At 42.5% G+C, this 19,903-nt stretch overlaps 1 protein-coding gene across 1 annotated transcript in view; it reads right to left on the bottom strand.

Annotated features, from left to right (window-relative positions):
• DPYD (dihydropyrimidine dehydrogenase) overlaps positions 1 to 19,903 on the bottom strand; it is a 3,199,941-nt gene that overhangs the window by 85,672 nt on the left and 3,094,366 nt on the right. Inside the window, exon 21 of the mRNA XM_069232136.1 lies at positions 15,427 to 15,567. Within this exon, the coding sequence (XP_069088237.1) occupies positions 15,427 to 15,567 (141 nt within the window). The remainder of the gene's footprint in view (positions 1 to 15,426; positions 15,568 to 19,903) is intronic.

Genomic DNA, 19,903 nt, shown 5'->3' on the forward strand with positions numbered 1-19,903 from the left:
CCGTACTTAGTTGTTTTTCTGGAGCTTTTTCTTTTGTCATCGAGCGAAGCTCTTCGTCAGGCAGGGATCCGATGCGATGTCGTCAACTTGGCTCAGGGTGAGCTCCAGGTCAACTCCTGGAAGTCTCATCAAAGGGGAAAAGCTCCAGTGCTTCAGTGGGATGAATCTGGATTTTAGGCTGGGTCGCAGTTGAACACTGGTTGCTTGACTCTCGTCAATGGATTGGTCACCTTATGGAGCTTTTTATTTAAAAGTTCACCTATCTTCTCCAACCTTCTGCATCTCCTTCCAGAAGTCCTCCTTTGGATTTCTATTGGTCCACAACATGAATCCAAGGGACTAGAAGATCTGAAATGGTCCTTGTGATGTTCAGATTACGTTGTCCAGAATGCACCTGGCGAATCCTCAAGAGTCCAGCTGAAGGTGGTCAGCTGGGTCCTCCTTGGTAGGGATGTTGCAAGTGAAGCTCTTTTAACCTGATGCTGTCAGGGAGTTCACTCCTTTCCTCTCTTGAAGCCAGGCAAACTCATTAGAGCTGTAGTTCCTCAGTGTTCAGGCAGGGCAGTGCTTTTTCTCCTTGTTGTTCAGGCAGTGATCTATCTAGTGATCGTGGGCTTGCCAGCAGGAGAGCACCCCTCACCAATGGAGTACAGGGTGCCAATCTCAGGGGTGACAACTTCCCGTAAAGTGTGGCAAAAATCAACCAAGGAAGCGCTATTCTTTCAAAATCCAAAATGGATTTAAGACCTGGCTAAGCCATCACACTGGTGTGGCTTTATTCCCTGAACACTCCCTCTCCAGTCCATCTGCTAACCTCATTACTGGGGCTCCTATCTGGCTGGGGTGGCATGAAGAAGGGGGAGCCTGTGTCCTGTTCTAAGTTCATGTTCCCTGTGAAGACAGGTTTGGCCTCGAAGCCTTTTCCTGCCTTTTGCTCTGAAGCTTGCAGATCTCCCCACACCAGACGTCCTATTGTTTCAATGCAGGCTACTTTACACCTCATTAAAGTAGCTTGGTTCAGCCTGGCAGAGGCTGATCAATCAGAAAAGAGCAGCTGGAGAGCTGGATTTTGGCTTAACAGAAAAGCAAGTTGTATAACTTATTTTCTGTGATAGTTGTAATATATCTAACAGTGGCAAACTCGGATTTATTCTAATTATCATTTTGAGTCCAAGATTGGAAATTGTAGTCCATTTCGAGCAAAATATATACTTTTTCCAATGATAGCCTATGGACCTACTGTACTACAATGAGGAAAAATGAAATTGGCAGTTTTTCCCTCACCAGGTAATATAAAACATATTTTAGCATGTCCTTGCTTATGGTTACAAAGCACGCTACCCCTGGCACACCTAGGGGAGACGTTAGGAGTGACTTATATGTAAAAATAAGGTAGTTTGAGACTTTGGAAGTGTTTTTAATTCCAAGGCTGAATTTGCATATAATTTACCTTTAAAAGCAGCCTGTCAAGCAGGACTGCTTTTAAAATGACAGGAGGTACTACAGCAGTATTAGCAATACAAAAGGATGATGGACGGAGTGCTGAACAATGCAAACACTCACCCCAGTCACAGATCTGGGTTTAATCCATCGTTCATTTGCTCACCATGCCACCCCAGTTTGGACCCAGCCATATGCAAATCAGTCTTGACCCTGTTCCCTCATGGGAACAGTCCAGCCCAAACTGCCAAGCCAGGTCCTCCCTGGACCGGAAACAAGCATCCTGGGACCGGTTTCAGGGTTTCACCCTTCATTAGTCAGGCTAGCTTGAATCCAGTGGCACAGTGAGCAAGGGACCCATGTCTGGGCATACCCTTCCCACTTGGGGCAACTTTAGCAACACAAAAGGATGATGGACGGAGTGCTGAACAATGCAAACATTCACCCCCAGTCACAGATCTGGGTTTAATCCATCGTTCTTTTGCTCACCATGCTCCCTACAGCAGTACACACTAGAGTGCATTAAATCGACTGGGTCTCTTATTCTTCCTGCCCTATTATGTACTAAGGACATATAAGTAGGATGTCATAGCGAATTATAATTATGGTTAATTTGCATATTCCTTTTAACAAAGCACTGGCCTTGGGTCTGGTTAGTCAAAGTCAGTAACTACCAGTATCAGTCAAAAAGTGGGAGTGATCATGGCAAAAGGATGACTTTTTCACATATGCGTTCTAATTTTTGACATTAACATGATAAATTGTAGTACTCTTGCACATTTATATCCATGTATTTTGATTTATGTTGCTATGTTGAATTGCATATAATCATGTTTCATGTAAAATTCCTGCTTTCCCTTATACTTGCCAGATGCACTTATAACCATGTATTTCGAATGTCCCTTGAACGTCTTAAGTTAGCATAATCAAGGTCTCAAACATTTGGTTTCTCGTGTTAAACTTTCAATGTGGAGTTTTGTTTGTGTTGCAATATTTTCTTTGGAGGTGCGCCTGTGCGAGTCTACAGTTGATAAAAGGCATACTGTGTGTTGAAGATAGTGGGGTATGGGAGGATACTTTGTCAAGGACAGGAAGCACTAACAAATTGAGAAGGTAAGATCCAAGTTTGTGTACCAGGCTCTGGGAGATGTCCAAGGCCATCTTGCTGTTCGATTCATTGGATGATCACTTGAGGGGAATCGCCAATCTCAATTGTGTAAAGAAGGTGGAAAACTACTGGTGTGGATGACGTGGCTTTTTCGAAGGTTCTGTAGGTTTAATCGGTGTTCACCTAGTTAGATGAGAGCAGATTCCCTTGAAATTTGGAGAACTACAGACCTCTCTGTTCTTTACTCCTTTGTGTGGCTTTATGATGTGCATCAGCGCTCTATCAGAACATCTATTAAGGTTTTTCTTATTCTAATACTTTCCTATTCCTTGAGGCTCAGTTAGCATGTTTTTGAGATTCATTTACATCAGTTTGGCTCTCAATCCGTATAAACATTTGAATTGTATCTATCGCATTCTGGATTAATGTGTCACCACAGGTTACACATGTCAATTGAAGGTTGATTTTAACTCTCTTTTACCTCTCAATCATCCAAGAAAGGTCCACCAGAAGAAGAAAACTAAGAATATGGGCTCAGAGCATCATCACATGTAAGATTCTAGAGCAAAGTATGGTCACTGCACGTCTGACCTAATTGTCAATGCTCTCAGAGTCACAAGACATACTAGCTACCAGGCTTACTATACACTCACAGGAGAAGAGCAGATAGGAAACCACGTCAGCATGCTGAAACCTGTGCCAAAGATTCACATCTAGATGGATGTAATAAAACATCTCTTATTTTCAGCTAGATAGATGTAATAAAACAGAACCTTTTCCATCACATGAATACAACTATAACGGCTCCGGATTTAAAACATAACTGTCCATTACTGCTGAGGGTGTGTGAAGCTGCAAAGTCAAGCAACATGAAACTCTGTAATTTTTAAAACTTCTCAATGCTCTGGAAGTGAGCAGCTTAGAAAGTTGGAAACAAAACAAAAAGGCAGATTCAGCTGCCCTTAACAGCGGGCAAGCAAGCCTGCTGCATTTGAGATGGTGGATGGTAAGCTGCCTAGCCGTCAAAGAACATATCTTCCACACAACCATTTCCCCTACAGCCAACCCTTCTTCCTATCCACTACTTAATTACTATCAGCTTCCCTCATAGGAAGGCCCCTTTAGTTGAGCATCATCGTTTTCCATAAATCAGCCCAAGAGGTCCAATCAAAAATATACACCACCGTCCCCTTTTATTGCACTATGCATTAGATGCCTTTTTAGTTGACACTAGCTCCAACAGCAGTAATAAGTGAGTGACTTTATTGACACAGCAATAAAGCAGGTGACAATCTCCTCGATTTGGATGGAGAAAACCTATGAATGAAGGTCATCCAGTACATGATTGCCAGTGAAAACAAATCACATTCAAAGATGTTCATGCAAGGCAGTAGAAAGAGCAGTTTCGTAAATCTCTAGTGACACAAAAAAACAAAACACATTTATAACTACAGTACTCAATGAGAAACAAATAGCAGCAGTTTTAAGGGCATGCTGTTGGAAATTAGCCCTTTTTGCAGAGTCACCCCATATTTGTGCCTTCTAAGACTTTGCACACATAATGCTAAACAGTGGTAGGGTTCTTGTGCTCTTTTGTTTTAAATATGACAAAACATGCATACTCCTGATTGGCACATTTAATTTACAAACAAGCTCCTAGTACATGGTACTACAGGTACTCAGGGCCTATAAATTAAATGCTACAAGTGGGCTGCAGTGCCCATTGTGCCACCCACTAAAGTAGCAGTGTTCAACATTTCTACAGACCTGTTCCTGAAGCCTGTGTGTACAGTTTTAAACTGGTATTTTGATCCAGCAAAATATACCCTTTGCCAGACTCAGACCTAGTTTTTGATGCTTATAAGACACCCCTCGGGCAAAAGGATCCATGGGATTTAAAAAGTATGATATATGTACAAAGTAGGATACATGGATACATTTTCCATGTGCTGGCAATGACAAACCTGCAAAATCATTTTTCACTACAGCAAGTCTGGATCTCCCATACAAAAACACACAGTTATAAGACATAACTCCAGTTTGGGGCTTTTGAACAGTAGTTTGAAGTCCATCTTAAGGGTAAAGTTGGATTGCCTATTACTATTTTGGAAATGCCACTTTTAAAAAGTTACAATGTTCCTACCTAAGGCAAATGTGCCTTTGTGCCAGTAATTAGGGTAACCTGATTGTTAATGGCTCTCATGTGGTGTCATGTGTATTGCTTTCAGATAGCAGTCAAAGGACTTGGGTGTGGGTCTTACCGACAGGATGGCTGGGGATGAGCTGTGCAGCTGCCCTGGTTACACTTCGATGAGGCCTGCCCTGGCCCATACAGAGGTACCTGACACCAGGCCTGCCCTTGCTTTTATTTCACTAGCCAGTCTGGAGCCATACCCAGAGGAAAGTGAAAACCTGGCCAGACCAGTTTTAGAGTTAGACAAAGGATGTCACCCACCCACAGGCCAACACTCATCATCAAAGTGGCATCCACAGAATCTGAAATCAGAATACTCCTGGACCTGTGAAGACTCAGAAGAAGTCTGCCATCTGAGACCTCAGGAAGAGCAGACCTGAGGAAGAGAGGACCTGCTTGCCTTGAACCCAAGACCACAGAATTGACTCCAAGGGCCAGTTAGCTGACCTTATGTATGAGCAACAGGGACACAACAAGTTTCCAGAAGCCTTTCCCTGCTTCTTAGCTGATCAGACCCAACTGGACCTAACCCTGTCCCTTCTGCTGGCCTCTGTGGGTGTGAGTCCTGACCCCCCAGTGTTGTCCTGAAAGGTATTGATCATTGGCTGGAGTCAAAGTGCACTTCTACCTGCCTAATTGAAGTTTCAAAGGATCTGACACAGAGCCATGCAGCTCTTCACCGAATGTGTAATGGATCCATTACAGCACAATGCAGAGCAACACAGAACCCCACAAAGCTGTGCCATGCAGCTCCTCACAAAAGGCTTCACTGGATGTAGGGCCTAATGACACAGAGCCCTGCAAAGCCACCCAGCTCCTGACTGGAAATCTCACTGAATATAATCTCGGGGTGACGCCGCACCCTACACAGCCACACAATCCTCTCATCGAAGACAGCTTGGTTTTAATGGACAAATTATTTACTTCAGGTGAAAACTAGTGTTTGGTTGCTTGGGTCACATCTGAGGTGGCAGGGTGGGCAAAAGGACCATTGGTCTGAATATTACCTCGAGTGATTGACTGTCGTTAGACTCATTACACAAATTCCTCCCATCACCTTTGGTGTGTTTGATGTAAGGCCCTGAGTGGCCAAAGGTATGGAAAAATGTAGGTTCCTTGCTTACAGTGCTACTGGAAGCAAACTGCACCTGACAGAAAAGGCCCAATAATGCCCAAACTAGTCTTGGGCTGTTGGTGTTCTGATTTTGAAAGGATCTAGCTTGGCAATTCAGGCTCAACCATTCCTATTAGAGCAGGATCAAGACTGGTTTGAATGTATAATATGAAGTTTTATTGTGGGCAAAAAAACAATGGTTTGGATTGTCAGATATACTCTTTAAGGAACACCTCTGCTTCTTCTTTGCAGGATATATCAGCTGCAATTATCAATCCCCTCACAGGCATCTACCATTATGTTTTTTCCTGGAGGCCTGTTCCTTCTGCTGGCCACTGAGTATGCACATTTCAACTGTCCGTCTTTGTTCTGGTTGCAGTGGGTGGGCCAAATAAAGTAACTAGTGTGTCAAAGGTCCACATCAAGAGTGATGAATGAATGATGGGAATTGTTTAATTCTAAGGCAGTGGCTAGAAGTTTCTTGAGGGCTCCAAATTTCCAACTTTGAAAAGTGTTCATATACACGCCAGTGATGCACCTTCAGTCTAGTGCTGGCTTCAGCATCTGTTTCAAGATGGGGGAGCTAAGGTGGTTACCTGACCATCTCATGCATTACTAGTAGTGGCATTAGACTCACACTGGTTCTATCATAGGCAGTCTTTGGTCATCAAGGGCTGATAATTGTCTGTTGAAATAGTTTTGTAGCACAAGATAGACATGCTGTAGGTTCTCTCTCTTCCCTGGCTCAAATTTTACTGTAGTACATTTGCTGATTCAGGAACACTAATCTTGTCTTTCAGCACCTCTGAGTCACTCTGTATTTGTTGCTTTGACTGCTGTGGGCAGGGAAACATGGTGGGGTATGGAGTGCATTAGTGTCTTGCCATAATATGTTGTTTTTAAAATAGTTGTAAAATGCTTATTGTGTCCCTAGTAAATATCTGTAACAACTTAATGGCATAAGGGCATGTTAAAGGTATACTGTGGCATAGACCAGGGCATGCATATATGGGCCCAAGAGTTCTGACAGACTATAAGGCTTGTTACCTGGTAGAAATAATTTGTCACAGATCATTAAAGCTCAGGTGTATGACTTGGGTCTTTTGTCTCATGCCTTGCTTTATATTTTGGTGTTCATCTAATTCTGAATTCAGCAATGTATTGAATATTGTGCCATTGGCTATTGTGGCAGTCTTTTAAAATCATATAGTTGGTGTTAGTTTTGGGTGGATGATAGAATAAAAATGTTTTCAGTTATTTTTTTTGATTTTGGCAGGTTTCTGTCTAATATGTTGTCTGCAAGCAACATTTAATTTTGGCCAGTTTTTTGACTGAATTATTTGGGCGGGTGTGTTCATATACATGTAGCAGTCAGCAAAGAACTTGGGGTCCTGTTCTTTTTCATAAAGATGGTCTGAGCAGCCACTTCTAATCTGTTTACTTTGCTTTCAATGGGAGAAGGGTGGGAGCTTTATGTCAGAGTCTAAAATGTTGAGTCCTGTCTCACTAATTTGGGCAATTTTACCTCACTTGATTGGTGTTAGAACTTTTATGTGGCTATCCAGCATGGGTTCACAGAAGCCACTGCAGCACGGGAAGTGCCCAATTTTTCACATGCTCCATTCGGCCCAAGGTAATGAGTATTTGTACAATATGGAAGACTAAAGGGCCCCTTTTTTCATTCTGCAGGGGAACTCCATCATTCTGTGTGAGGCCACTGATATCCAGAACAATGGAGAGTTGAAAACTACTACCCTGCAAATTGATACATTTTCAATCTTAATAGCGCATACAATATTTTGTTAGTAAAAAGCAATAAAAAAGTGCATTAATTCCCTTAGTAGTAGGTTAATTAATAGGCACTTTTAATGAGCAAATTGGTGAGGGACAAAAAACGTTAAGGCCAATATTTATACTTTTTTAGCACAGCATTTGCATCATTTTTTGACGCAAAAGTGGCTCAAACTTACAAAATACAATTATATTTTGACAGTTTGTGCTGGTTTTGCATCAGAAAATGATGCAAATGTGGTGCTAAAAAAGTATAAATATGAGCTTTAGTTCCCACTCTTCTGAACACAGTGCCCCTTCACAGGCTCAATACCCATTACCTTTTAGTTTAGTTTAGTTTAGTTTAGCAGATTTATACAGCGTATGACTACCCGAAGGCCTCCCAGTGCTAAAAAGGAAGTGACACTTAGTGCAAGAGTCCAAGCTATGTGAGAGATAGAGAATTAAATCAGACAAAGGAAGGTATTAAATGGAGAATGGCAGTTCCAGGGGCTCCAGCTGAAGTTCTGGAGGAAGGAGATTCCAGAGGTGAGCTGCCTTGACTGAGAAGGAGTTGCCTCCCCAAGAAGATCTCTTGAACCGTGGTATGTGAACTAACTGGGAGGTGGAAGATCTCAGGGTTCTTGTGACAATATAAGGGGAGATGCCATGCCTGAGAAAATGAGGGCCTTTATTGTGGAGAGCTTTATGTACCATGCATAGGGCTTTAAAGCGGATCTGTTGTTTTATTGGCAGCCAATGGAGGGAGGTCAGTGCTGATTTGGCTGATTGATGTCTAGGTATGTTCATCAAAAGTCTTGCGGCCACGTTCTGCACCACCTGAAGTCTCTTCAATACGTACTCAGGAGAGCTAAGAAAGATGGAATTACCATAGTCTAGACGGGAGAGTATCATAGTCTGGACCAGAAGTTTTCTGGCTAGAGGTGGCAGAAGATTGAGAATTTTCCTTAGAGTTCTCATGAGACCAAAGCAAGAGGAAGAAATCAATTTTGCTTGGTGTTCCATTGTGAGGTGACCATCGAGCCAAAAACCTAGGCTCTTTATATGATCCTTAGGGATGGGGAGATTGCTGAAGGCCTCTGGGTAGACAGCCCAAAGATTAGGAGGGGCACCATTGCCCACAATCATAACTTCCGACTTCCCATTATTAAGTTTCAATTTGGACATATTCATCCATTTGCCAATCTCAGCTAGACAGGAAGAAAAATTAGTCGGTGAAAAATCCTTGATATTAGAAAAGGAGACTACCAATTGGGTGTCGTCAGCATATGAAGATTTCCGAGAGGTCATATGGTTTTACAACTTTAGCCAGGGAGGAGAGATATACATTGAAAAGGGTGGGGCTCAAAGAACAACCCTGTGGGACACCAAAGGTAAGGGGGAATATACTGGACAAAAAAGAACGGTCCAGAACTTAAAATGTTCTGCTCTTCAGACAAGAGGAGAGCCAGGTTAATGCTGTGCCTACTATTCCTATATTAAAAAGCCTTTCAAGGAGGATATTATGATCTACTGTGTCGAAAGCAGCACTGAGGTCAAGTAGAATGATGGCTGCATGTCCACCTTGATCTAATGATTGACGGGTAGCTTCAGTAACTGCTAGCAAAGCTGATTCTGTGCTATATTGAGGTCTAAATTCTATTTGAGTGGGGTCTAAGAGTTCATGATCTTCGAGATAACATGTCAATTGCTTATTGACATGTTTTTCCAAAACTTTGGCTAGAATTGGAAGAAGAGCGAAGGGCCTATAGCTATTGATAATAGTAGGATCAAGCTTGGGTTTTTTCAATAAGGGTTTGACAATGGCATGTATCATAGATTGTGGTAGGAATCCTATGGTTAAGAAGTGGTTGAGGATACTCGTCAGGGGTGGAACAATGATGTCAGAGGCCACTGCAAGAGTATTAGGGGGAGCAGGGTCCAGGGGAGAGCCGGATTTGATGGTGTGAAGGAAATTAGTGACCACTATCTCTGTCAAAGGTTGAAAAACTGCAAGTGAAACCCATGGATATTGCGCAATAACTGGCTGGTAGCTGGATTCATGATTGGATAGCTGTGCTCAATCGAAGCCTCCATAGGTGGATCATCTAGAGATATATGGGTGAGTTCTTTGAAAATGTGAACGATATCTTTCTGAGAATTAGCCGATTGCTCTATTATGGTAAAGTAGAAAGAGGATTGAGCTAGTTTAATGTTTAAAGTTTAACCTTTTGGTCCCTCCCTCACTTTAATTCATTACAAAAGGCTTCTCTGCCTCTCCCAGACAGCAATCACAGGTAAACCTATCTAAAATCCATCTAATAAGAGCCCTCTCTCCACAATTTCTCCTGTCTTTTTTTGTTTCCTACCTTTGGACACATTGTCAGTGGTACTGCACCTCATTGACTGATGGAGCAAGATTAGTAATCCTTGGAGGGCTTCAGCAGTTGGAAGTGCCTTCTGTGGAGGTCCTTTCGCCTTACTGAGGAATGGGGCTGCTGGGAGGTACCAGGCGTTCAGCTGCCACTCTTTTTCCAGAGGATGTGGCCTTACGACAATCCAACACCACACAGAGCCAAAGCAATGGTCAATATATTCTGTAGGGTGGGATTCCAGATGAAAATCCTAACAGACCAAGGGACTCCTTTTGTGTCTAGGCTCATGCGACAGGTATGCCTTAGGGTGGGAACCAAACAAATATTATGCAACACTTAAAAGTACTCTGAAAAAGCTGCTGGACCTTGAGACAAGGAAATGGGAACATATGTTGCACATCACCCAGTTTGACATTAGATGCAAAGTACAGTAAAGCACTGGGTTTTCACCATTTGAGCTCCTCTATAGTAGAGAACCTCAGTCCCTATTGGAAATAGACAAAGAATGGTGGTAACACGACAAAGATGGAACCAAACCCCTATTCAAATATGTAAATATTCTCAAGACACATTTGGGACAGATCAGCAGTATAGTAAAAACCAATGTGGAACAGGCCCAACTATCCCTGTCATGTTAGGGCCATCCAGAGAAAAAAAAACTTTTATACTTGCAAAGCATAGAGTAGACCCTAATCTCCCAACTAACATGAAGCATGAGTTAATCCACCAACTCAGGCTTCAGGAGGTGTTTTCCCTTCTGACAGGTGAAGACTACCCTCTTCGAACGCCTGGTAAAAACTTTCCCATAGAAGAAGTTTTGTTTCAGTCCATGCCATACACCCGAAGCAAGAATAGACACCATTGAGAAAGAAGTGAAACAAATGCTACAAATGGGGTTCATTGAACCATCCATCAGTGAATGGAATTAACTCATTGTAATGGTACCAAAACCTGATGGGTCAGTACATTTTTGCATTGATTTTAGAGAAGTGAATAGAATATCACACTTTTATGCTTATCCCCTCCTGAGAGTGGATGAAATGGTAGAGAGACTGGGGGAAGCTATATATCAGTACCCTGGATCTCTGAAAGGGATATTGGCAAGTACCCCTAAGGGAACAGGACAGGGAGAAGACAACCTTCTCCACCCCGGGGGGCTTGTACCACTTTACCAAATTGCCATTCGGGCTTCATGGGGACCCTGGGACATTACAACTCATGATGAACACCATCCTCAAACCCCACAAACAATATTCTGCTGCCTATATAGATTACATCATCATATATAGTTCTTCATGGGACCTACACTTAGAGCATTTACAGGCCGTGATATAACCCTTCGATACAAGTGGAATAAAGATCAACCCTACAAAAGCCACTTAGCAGCCAGAAATGTAAAATACTTGGGGTTTCTTCTAGGGGAAGGAAATATTCAACCCCAGACTGAGAAAATAGCTGCCATTGCTAGAGTTCCCGTGGCACAAAAAAATTTATCTTTGTGCTATTTTAGGGCTCCTCGGTTATTATAGATGTTTCATTCCATGCTTTCTCACACATAGCGGCCCCCTTAACAGATCTGCTAAAGAAAGAGATAAAAACCAAGTAGAGTTACAACAGCCCTCTCCTGAAGTCCTTAAAGCCTTCAATACCCTAAAACAGACCCTTATCTCTAAGCCAGTGCTAATCACTCTAGATTATACTATGCCCTTTGTGCTACAAACAGATGCATCTGTGGTTGGGCTAGAGGCTGTTATATCACAGTTAGGCGAGAGGGGAGTGCAACAACCCACTGTATATATAAGCAGGAAACTATTTCCCAGGAAGAATAATTATGCAGTGGTGGGAAAAGCCTTAGCAATCAAATGGGCCATAGAGACATTATGGTACTGTTTAGTAGGACGAGAGTTCACCCTCTTCACAGATCATGCCCCTCTTGAGTGGATGGCCTGCAAAGGTAATAATAAATGTGTACTTTGAAGGTTCTTAGTCTTGCAGCCATTCAGATTCCAGATCTTACACCAAAAAGGAACCAAGCAGTTGAATGCAGACTTTCTATTTAGATATCCCCAGGAGAAAAATGGCCTACTAGCAAGAAAGCAAGGGAAGAAGGATGTGAGGAAGCAGACCCCGAGCCCTCCATTCACATAATGAATGTCCCCGAATCCTCATCACCAATCACCAACAAACTCGGAACACCTATAGTAAAAATAGAGAAAGGGTTGAACCAGGAAGAACCGAATGACCAGTGGCACTAACAATGGACCAACATGTTCTCAAGCAGGAAGGCAGGACTAACACAGGCGAGAGTCAATCCCTGGGACAAAGAGGAGAAGAAAAGCACATTGCCGCCAGCACAACCGGAGAGCAAGAGACAAACCAGAGGATCAGAAGAAGGAGAAAACGCAGAACAATCACAGAAGAAGTCACCCGGTGAAGCAGACGCAGCAGAAGAAACCGATGGATGGGACAAAAACCCTGAGGCCTGCAGCAAGGGATGGTGGACGCTCTTGGTGGATGCTGAAGATTCACTGCAGATCAGGAAAGTTGCTGCATAAGGGGTGAGGGGTGGAATGGAGGGTGTGAGATTATTTGTGGGGAAGGGAGGAGGAAGAGGTCACGGTGAAAGGTTGTTTTGGATGTCACACTAAAACTTGTTGATCTGGCACCTGTCCAGAAGAGTTGGAATAACTCCTGAGGTCCTCAAGCATGACATATCCCATACGTATCTGAACACTTAAAGAGACTTGTTTAGGTGGAAACCAGTCCTCTAACCCAGGTGATGTTAACCTGGCCCGACCTGTAAATGTATAAAAACTGGGAGAAAAGCCAAAGGGCACTAAGAAAGGGCAGAATACAGAGAAAGCCATTCCAGAGAAGTAGGTGTGGTCTTTTCTTCCCAAGGGGAGTGCTCTTTTCCCTTATATTTTCCCTACGCCCTTTTTCTGTTTTTTTGAACAATTATCATAGGTGTGGTGAAGGAGATAAAATATGGATTGCTCAGGACCCTATACTTACTGCTGTTTCTTTTTGTTTTAGACTCTGGGGGTGGCACCATCCTGAAGGAAGATCTCTGTAGAGGAAAAGAACCCAGCACCCAATCAACATAGCCAATGGACTGAGAACACTACCACTGTGGTCCCTCAAATGTCATATTACTTTTTTTGTTATAGTCCTAAAAAAACATCATCATTCAGAAGCCTACCAAGCCTCTGCATTTATATATCCACCCAGCCATTCCACAGGAGTTCAGTTAGTGCCTCCAGATCCAGTCATAATAAGGATGGATGCTGGTCTTTTAGATTGGGGTGCATTGGAAGTGTCTATGCAGGTGCAGGGGTTCTGGTCCTGCAGGGAGGCACAGAGATCCTCAAACTGGAGGGAGTTCAAACCAGTGAGATGAGGTCTTCTATATTTCAAGTCTCAACTGAAGCAGAGTGCTGTCTTAATTTGGATAGACAACCTCACGAACAAAGCCTATGTCAACAAGCAAGTAGGAACAAGGTCCAGAGAACTAAACAAGGGAGCTCACAAGATCCTCTATTGTGCTCAGGTGCCTGACAGTAATTCATATCCAGGGAACATCCAATGTGACAACGCTTATTCTAACCAGGGAAATTCCATCTTCCCTGAAGCTTTCCTCTAGATTTGGGTGGTTTCTCTGGATCTGGAAGTCTTCTCTGTCTTGACTTGTTGCTCTGGTCTCTAGGGGATGGATCTTTATGCCTCGATTATCAATGCCAGAATCCAGAGATTTTGTTTGAAAGAGAAGTATGATCTGGCTTGGGCGATAGATGCTCTGTCATGTCAAAGACCAAGGCGCCTGTTATTCACTTTCCTTTCCTGTACACTCATCAGACCTTTTCCTTGTGAAAAAAATGTGTGGATGTGATTTTGAATACTCCTCTCTGGCCAAGGGCAAACTGGTTTCCTCTCTTACTGGTGGGGACATTTCCCTTGGTTCTGTTTCCTCTCGACTTCCCTGACTTGACAATGGAGTAATTATGGAAGCGCCACTTGAAGGTTGGGAGGAGGAGATTAAGGAGCTAGGGAGCTCCTGAAAAACTGATGGTTCTGTTGCAGGCTTCTAGGAAGTGGTCAACTCAGACATCTAACAACAGTTTATTTTTCACACTGTTGTGAGAGGAAAGGCTGAGGTACCGCATTTGTGAATTTGATCTTGATCATGTTCATGGAGTATTTGCAGGATTATGATTAAGGTTCACTGTGGACAGTGATCCAGACGTTAAGGCGTCGTCCATGGAAGAATTTTGCAAAAGATGAGGGTTTCATTTCTGGACTTGTGAAAGGTTTGTCAGGTACCTGCTCTAGACTATTTCTTTTCCACCTAGAACTTGACTCATAGGCATTTAGAGACATTGACTAAAGTCCCAATTGAGGCTCTGGAACAAGCCGGTTTGCAGTATCTGACTCTTAAGTCCTTTTTGTGGCAAAAACTTCAGCTAGGAGGATGGGGGAGTTGGGGGCTTTGTCATGTAAGTTTATTTTCTCTTTCAGGACAGGGTGGTGTTAGTTCCAGTGCCTTCCTTTGCTCTAAATATCAATTCACCCTTTCACAAGCAACAGGAAATGATTTTGCTGGAATTGTATTCTTCTTCCTCAGAGGGGGATGGTAAGTTACACTTGTTAGATGTTAGGAAGGCTCTTCTCATCTATTTACAAAGGGTACAGATATTTAGTAAAGTGGAATCTCTGATTGTGAATTATGGTCCAGAAGTGAATGGAGAGAAACCAGCCTCTGCTACTCTAAGTAGATGGGTCATGTCCCTTACTACGAAGATCTATGAAGTAGAGAGTCAGGTTTCACCACTGGTAATCAATCTGTAGCATGTCTTCTATTTTAACTGAGTTAGAGGGGGCTTTGATTTCAGCTACATGGTGAGAATCATCTACCTTTTCTAAACATTATAGACTGTCAGATGTACACAGCATTCATGATGTGCTTGGATACGGAGATCTATCCTCTATGAAGTAATAGAGGAGAGTTGAATTTCTGTTTTCAGTAAAACCTTGTTTTGTTTAGCATGCACTGTTACTTCTTCATGTTTTGTTGGCTTGCTAAGTCTCATTTTTAATGAGTACAGCTGATGGAGTGACGCAAGATAAGGCTTAAATTACCAGTAATGGGCACTACTCTGAGTTTTACTTCCTTGTTTTATTTCATATTTTCATCAGCCTTCCCAATGTGAAGAACTGACTAGTGGGTTGGTTGTGAGTTTGGTTCCTGACAGGAGATATGGTGGGAGAAGGGCTTTTATTAGATGGGTTTTCATGTGATTGGTGTCTGGGGGAGGCAGAGAGACCTCGCGTGTAATAAATTCAAGTGAGGGAGTAGACTCAGAAATATGCCATTGCCAAGTAATTTAAGCATGTAATGCACAATGTATAAAAAAGTATGCTTTCTCACCTTCACGGTCGGAATAGGTTTCTTTGGAAGGACGGGTTTTCTAGAAGTCAAAACGGTGGACCTTTCTTCGATTGATTTTATTTTCTGCTCCGCCAATAATTGCTTACGTTTCTCCAAGTAAGGACCAAAGCTTGGAAGTTTCTAGAAGATAATCATGAAAACGTTTTATTTGTGCAGTTCCAGGAACTTCAATACCTCCTATATCAATGATGATTAAGTAATATTCTGACATGTATATTTTATGTATTGTCTGGATAAAATGCATAGGAATTGTTTACCCATCTTATTATCTACATACAACATTCCATTTGATACTGCGTACATAGGGCCTTATTTATACTTTTTGGTGCAAAACTGCACTAATGCAGTTTTGCACCAAAATGTTTTGCACCGGTTTGCACCCTTTTTTAGCACCAGCTGGGCACCATATTTATGGAATGGTGCAAGCTGGTGCAAAGAGTAGGCTAGAGTAAAAAAAATGACGTTAGGCAGGTTAGAGTCAAAATAAATGACTCTAACCAGATTAGCATGATTTTTTTACACTAAGGGGCATATTTATACTCTGCACTGAATTAGCGTCATTTTTTTTACTCTAATTTGGTGCAAAACTAACTCCATATTTATACTTTGGTGCTAGACCCGTCTAGCGCCAAATTTATGGAGTTAAAGTCATTTTTAGAAGTGGAAACCTACCTTGCCTTAATGAGATGCAAGGTAGGCGTTTCCGTGCAAAAAATGACTCTATGGCCTTAACGCCATATTTATACTCCCATGAAAAAATGGTGCAAGGGAGGGAGGAGGGGTCAAAAAATGGTGCAAAGCTTGCTTTGCCCCATTTTTTAAAGCCTGAGTCAGGGCAGGCGTTAGGGGACCTGTAGGCCTATTTCTTGATGAAACACAATGGAATAAGCCCACTTATGCCCTCCCCAAGCCCCTGGTGCACCCCCACCCACACCAGAGGGACTGTGGAGGATGGGGGGTCCCATCCCAGGTAAGTACAAGTAAAATTGCATTTTATTTTTTAAAGTGCCATAGGGGGCCCTGAAATGGGCCCCCATATATGGCACAGGATGCAATGGCCATGCCCGGGGACCCTTGTCCTCTGTGCTGGCTATTGGAGTGGTGGGCATGGCTCCTGCCTCTTCTAAGGCAGGAGTCATGTGGCATGGTAGGTTTAGCACCATAAAATGACGCTAATCTGGTTAGAGTCATTTTTTTTTTACTCTAACCTGCCTAAGGTAATTTTTTTGATGCTAAACCCCCTTCTTCTATACCACCAGCCCCACCTGACTAAAGTCAATTTTTTTTTTTTACTCTGGCCTACCCTTTGCATCGGCTTGCACCATTCCATAAATATGGTGCCCGGCTGGTGCACAGAAATGGTGCAAGCCGGTGCTAAACTTTTTGGTGCAAAACTGAGTTAGTGCAATTTTGCTCCAAAAAGTATAAATAAGGCCCAATATTTTGTACGTTTGCCCCACTTTTGAGTCAAAAATTTACGTTAATGCGGCACAAAAAAAGTAGAACTCAGGGCCCTGGTGCTAGACAGGTCTAGCACCAAAGTAAAAATATGGAGTTAGTTATGCACCGAATTCGAGTAAAAAAAAAGTGACTCGAATTCGGTGGAAACAGAGTATAAATATGCCCCAGAGAATGAATATTGCCCTAAATATGGCGTTAAGGCCATAGAGTCATTTTTTGCATGGGAACGCCTACCTTGCATCTCATTAAGGCAAGGTAAGACTCCACTTCCAAAAAATGACTTTAACTCCATAAACCTGGCACTAGACGGGTCTACCACCGAAGTATAAATATGGAGTTAGTTTTGCACCAAATTAGGGTTAACAAAATGTCGCTAATTCGGTGCAAACAAAGTATAAATATGCCCCATGGTTCTCACTTTTTATTAGCATTAATTATTGAATATGATTTCAATGTAAAGTTAATATTCGTTTCCTTTAACCAGGGTTATATTTTATTCCTGATCATACCTCGTTCTTTAATCGCTATAGTATTCAGTGCTGACTTTTGATTCCCTAAAAACAGCGCAAAACTTAATAAAGAGTGAAAAAGAATTATTGCTAAATCCGAAAATAGTCTGCATTGAAAATATATCTGTGTATGCAGGCACCAGCGTTTAACTTTGGTTGCATAGATGTTTGTTAAAGTTGATCAGTCAGCCTGGAATTTCATTCTTCTTAAGTCTACCTCGAAAGGCCTGGAAATCGGGCAACAAGAGTTACTGCCCCATTGGAATGGCAAGGTCTGAGGCAACTATTGACTTTCCCCCTCCAATAGACAGCATCCACAATCCCCAGTGGAAACTCTGGTGAGAAATTCGGGTTTACCAGTGGAATAAGACTTTTAATTATTGAGTCCCCTCGTAATGTTTCATTTTTTTATTTCTAGGACGACCCTATGGCTTCCACTTGTAAGCTCCATTAACTCTACAACTAGGAATTACTGGCACCTAAGGTGCAATATGTGTGGCACAATTACCAAGACTCAGAACAGGAACTTTTAATGAAGCCCTACATGTGAGGATATATTATAATATTTTATCATAGAAATGCTAATCTATGTTCAAAACATGGTTTATGGGTATTTGCAGAGGAAATTAATGTGGCCAAGAGCATAACGTTGTCCACTGGGTAAATATAGGCACATTCATTAAATAAACAGTGAAATTAACTTCATTGCTCCTTCCTATGCTCTACAAACTTTGACTTACAACTAACCAAGTTAGATCTTCTTTAAAAAAAAATATCTGCTGCATCCAGTGCGGTCTTCCACAATAGTTTTTTACTCTCAAGGAAATAGGAATTCAGGACTTGGCTCTGGGCTGTATCAAGACACACCTTACTAACAGAGCTCAAGTGGTCAACCTAGCCCTTTCTGCTGAGAATTCAAACATCTTTCTTGTGGAGTGCCACAAGGCTCTTCCTTGAGATGTCATTTTTCAATATTTATATATGCTCTTTGGGTCTTCTTATCTGATCCTTGGGTTCTTGAGCTAGACTGATGACACCCAAATCCTGATTTCTCTCGAAGACAACAACTAGGCATGCATGCAGAAGTTTCAAAAATGTGTCATCACCATACTAAATTGGATGAGTTGTAATTCTCTCATACTGTACACTGACAAGCCTGAAGTCCTCGCAGTATTTGGCCACAGTTCTCTCTCGTCCTTCCTCAAGGTATTTGGCCCTTAGACCTATGCTCTGCCCCAGTCCTGGTTCTTTGGTCCATAACTTCAGTTTTCAACTTGATCAGAAATTCCTATCTAGTCACAACAACAATCCCTCCTCTACCTGTTTCCTCACACTAACACTTCTTAGCAAGATTCTTCCTTTTCTGTCGGCTAATACCCAGCAACTTGTGGACCAGGCTACCTTAAGCTACCTTGCTTACTACAATTCCCTCTTCCTAGACTCTCAGGCCTTCATTTTGCAATACCTTCTACACAGCAAAAACTCGTTCTCGTTAAAACGTCTGCCCTGGCCACCAATTCACAAGCACATCAACTTGAAAACTACGTGCATGATCTTCCACGCTTTCCATCACACTGGCCCTAACAACCTACAAAAATGTCAATTGTTGCTCAGTTCACTCTATCAGATCCTCATTGGATCACCTCCTTGGAATCCCGTGAGTCTGCCGCTCTCATGACAGCATTCATGCTTTTGTGTAATCTTCTTTTCCTGTCTACCTTCGAGCTTTCAATTAGTTGTTTCCTTTGCAGAAAGCTTAAAAAGTGTTTTTTTTCATTAATTAACTCAGTCTGGGCCATACATCCGTAGTTCTCCAAATTCTTTAGCGCCACAGCACCTTAATGCACACTCTTTAAGATGTCTGACATTTCATTTTACATTACCAGATACAGCATGGTATTATCTCCGGACCCACTGAGCGTTTCCCTGCAACACGTTTGCCTTTTAAAGCCCAATCACATCCCCAGAGTCATAGCGTTGGGTGCTGCTCACCGAAGGTCTGTACAGACCTCCACAGTTTCGACTAGTGGTGCACATCCACCGATCTGTCCAGGGGGGTGAAGAATGTGACAGCAACTGCCTTAGGGTGGGTGTCATTCACAAGTTTATGAAAGCAACATGTATGTCCACATGACAAAGACCGTCCACCTTGACAGAATTTCGTCACCACCCTCAAAATTGTCCCCCAAGGAGACGAGCAGTGCCAGAGACATGCATTCTGCAATGACGAAGACACCGGTGGCTCCAGGCGGCATGCCATATACACACTGCTTGTAACATTTAAATGAGACAACATCCCTCACCATTGAGGAGGTGCATCTGGTGTTAAAAAAGGAGTTCTGATAATACTGAGGAATGCTGGGGCAAGAAATTCGTGGCAAAGGAGTGACTGTGATAGTTCCTGCGCATGTTGCTCCCAACGTGCCCTAGAGTTAGAGGCACGATTAGTAAACAAAAGGAAATGTTACACAAAACATCAACACACC

This window comes from Pleurodeles waltl, chromosome 4_2, assembly GCF_031143425.1.
Source record: "Pleurodeles waltl isolate 20211129_DDA chromosome 4_2, aPleWal1.hap1.20221129, whole genome shotgun sequence".
In the NCBI taxonomy this organism is placed as follows: Eukaryota; Metazoa; Chordata; class Amphibia; order Caudata; family Salamandridae; genus Pleurodeles; species Pleurodeles waltl.